The sequence below is a fragment of the Gadus macrocephalus genome, chromosome 6 (genome assembly GCF_031168955.1).
Source record: "Gadus macrocephalus chromosome 6, ASM3116895v1".
Taxonomy (NCBI): domain Eukaryota; kingdom Metazoa; phylum Chordata; class Actinopteri; order Gadiformes; family Gadidae; genus Gadus; species Gadus macrocephalus.
This window is the reverse complement of record NC_082387.1, coordinates 22,034,879-22,037,378: the sequence shown is the minus strand read 5'-3', so window position 1 is coordinate 22,037,378 and position 2,500 is coordinate 22,034,879. Positions and strand designations below refer to the sequence as shown.

At 52.4% G+C, this 2,500-nt stretch overlaps 1 protein-coding gene across 2 annotated transcripts in view; it reads left to right on the top strand.

Moving 5' to 3' along the window:
- Window positions 1-2,500, top strand: part of LOC132460037 (rasGAP-activating-like protein 1) — a 21,537-nt gene that overhangs the window by 13,960 nt on the left and 5,077 nt on the right. For both annotated transcript variants that reach the window (XM_060055040.1, XM_060055039.1), the window contains exon 15: window positions 1,573-1,717. In XM_060055040.1, coding sequence (XP_059911023.1) covers window positions 1,573-1,717 — 145 coding nt within the window. The remainder of the gene's footprint in view (window positions 1-1,572; window positions 1,718-2,500) is intronic.

Genomic DNA, 2,500 nt, shown 5'->3' with positions numbered 1-2,500 from the left:
GAGTGTGGTGCGACATCCCATAAGCGCCACACACGTACACGTACCGGTGGGACGGGTTTGTACGAGGCTGGGAGGGAATCATCACAGTATACCCACTACAATAAAATAGACTACACCACTGCTTATGACCTATTGTTCTCCTCTTATAAGGAGAATCAAGGAGGTAATGGTGTCACTATGACATGTTATTGATATTCAGGTATCGGATCCAATCTCCTCAACTGACTTATTTTCATAAAGTCTTCCTGATACAAACCAGCTTTGACTCTGCTGGCCACAGCTCTCTGTGTTTTCTGAGGGCCCCTCTCAAGTAAGAAACGTTGACTGAAATGCATCAAATTTATGTCAGCTTAAATCAAGGACACCTTCTTTCGGTAAAATACTTTCGCTTCCTCATCCCCGGGCTGTGTGGCCAGCTGAGTCAAAGCTGGTTTGTATCAGGAAAGACGTTATGAAAATAAGTCGGTTGAGGAGATTGGATCCGATACCTGAATATCAATAACATTCCAGGCTATGAGGAAGCTAAAGTATTTTATCTTCATCCTTCAAAAGAAAAAAGTTAAACACTGCAGCTTCCTCATAGCTGGGCTGTCCCTGGTGTCCTCCAACACCGGCACCTTGACAAGGAACGAAAGAAAGAAAGAAAGAAAGAAAGAAAGAAAGAAAGAAAGAAAGAAAGAAAGAAAGAGAGAAGGAGGCCCTCTTGTTTCCCCGTGGGCTGCGGCTCGCCGCTTGCTGATTGATGTGATGCGGTGTCCCTGGTTCTGAAGTCCCGTTGCCATGCGTCCTCCACGGAGATGGGGAGAGGGCTATTTATACCCCCAGTGTGCGGCGGCGGTGGGCGGTGGTGGGGGGGGGGTCCAGTCCACGGTTCAAAGAGATGCATCAGAGAGAGGGGACTTCCTCCTGGCCCTAGACAGGTGGGGGCTGGACAAAGCCCCACAGCAGGCCTGACCCGCGGGGTGGTGTGGGGGTTGGGGTAGGGGGGGGGAGCCGTCTGATCTTGAGGGCCCACCTGCAGTGCTCGGGGGACAAAAGGTTCACACAGCATTACAGCATCATTCAGCTGTCAGTTAGCAACATGTCAGGCGCTCATTCCCCCCTTATACCCCTTGAGGGGACGTTCCCCCTCGCAGACTGAGACATTCAGACACTTAGACAGTTTAGTGAGATTTAGTGAGCACTTTGATGTGAGAAAACAAATGGATTGTTAGCACTACCACTTGTACAAAGCAAACGACTAACCTTGTATCTTATTATAATGGCTGTTTGCTTAAATTGTTTAAGATGTTCAACCTTGAAAACGTGTTATCTATAACTCTTAATACTCTTTTAACTCCCAGTCCCTCGGGATCAGACTGGTTTGTATGTCTCTGTTCTGGCGTTGGTAACATGGATCAGACTGGTTTAACCTGGATCAGACTGGTTTGTGTGTCTGTGTTCTGGCGTCGGTCACCTGGATCAGATGGGTTTGTGTGTCTGTGTTCTGTCCAGGCTCTGCAGAGCGTGGGTAGACTGGATCAGACTGGTTTAACCTGGGTCAGACTGGTTTGTGTCTCTGTGTCCCACCAGGCCCTGCAGAGCGTGGGTAACCTGGGCCTGCAGCTGGGTCACGGCAAGGAGCAGTGGATGGCGCCGCTCCACCCCATCATCCTCTGCAGCGTGGCGTCCGTCAAGGACTTCCTGGACAAGCTGATCGACATCGACCACGACGGCGGTAAGAGCGACCCCTCACGCCTCGTGCCCACTGCACCGTCAGTCAACGGACGTGGGAAGGCGTGGCTGACGGATGGGGGAGTAGTCTTTGCAGAGGCATCCGTCAGCCAATCAAATCGCTTCGCCGGGTTCTTCCCGCTTCTTCCTGCTTGTTGCGAGGCAAGATGACCCGCTTTCCCGCTTTCCAGTATCGTCAGAGCCCGAGTCGCGTCACAGTGCTTAAATTTGCATACGCGATCTGATTGGATGACGGAACCGTCGCTGCCGAAAAAGTTGAACATTTTTCAACTTTCTGACGGTGGCGAACGCTCCAAACGAACGGACGGATCCACAATGCATTGCGCGTCCGTCCCCATTCAAAGTCAATGGGCAACGGACAACTGACGGAGGTAGTGGGCACGGGGCGTCAGCAGGGTGAATAAGAAAGGAGAGCAGGTGTAGGTGTACCGGCGGCCCACCCTTGATGCTAATCCGCCACCTGCCAGGTGCTGCGCGACGCCCGGGTAACCAGGAACAATAGACCGCTGGTGAAATATTCATAACAGGCCGGAGGCGTAAGGAGCACGCTCATAAGACAGGAGCGGACGCGGCCGACCGACCGCAGACCTGAGTAGCGTCGCCAAACCAAAACACACGCCAACAAGCGCAACGCCCATCAGCACCCGTACACCGCCATCTTGCTCCCCTGCTCCTGTGTGATGGAGTGTGTGGCTGGGATAGTCCAGGCCGTCTGTCGTTTGTTACTCTGTGCACCCCATCCCCTCATCCACTTTAAAGCCAGTTT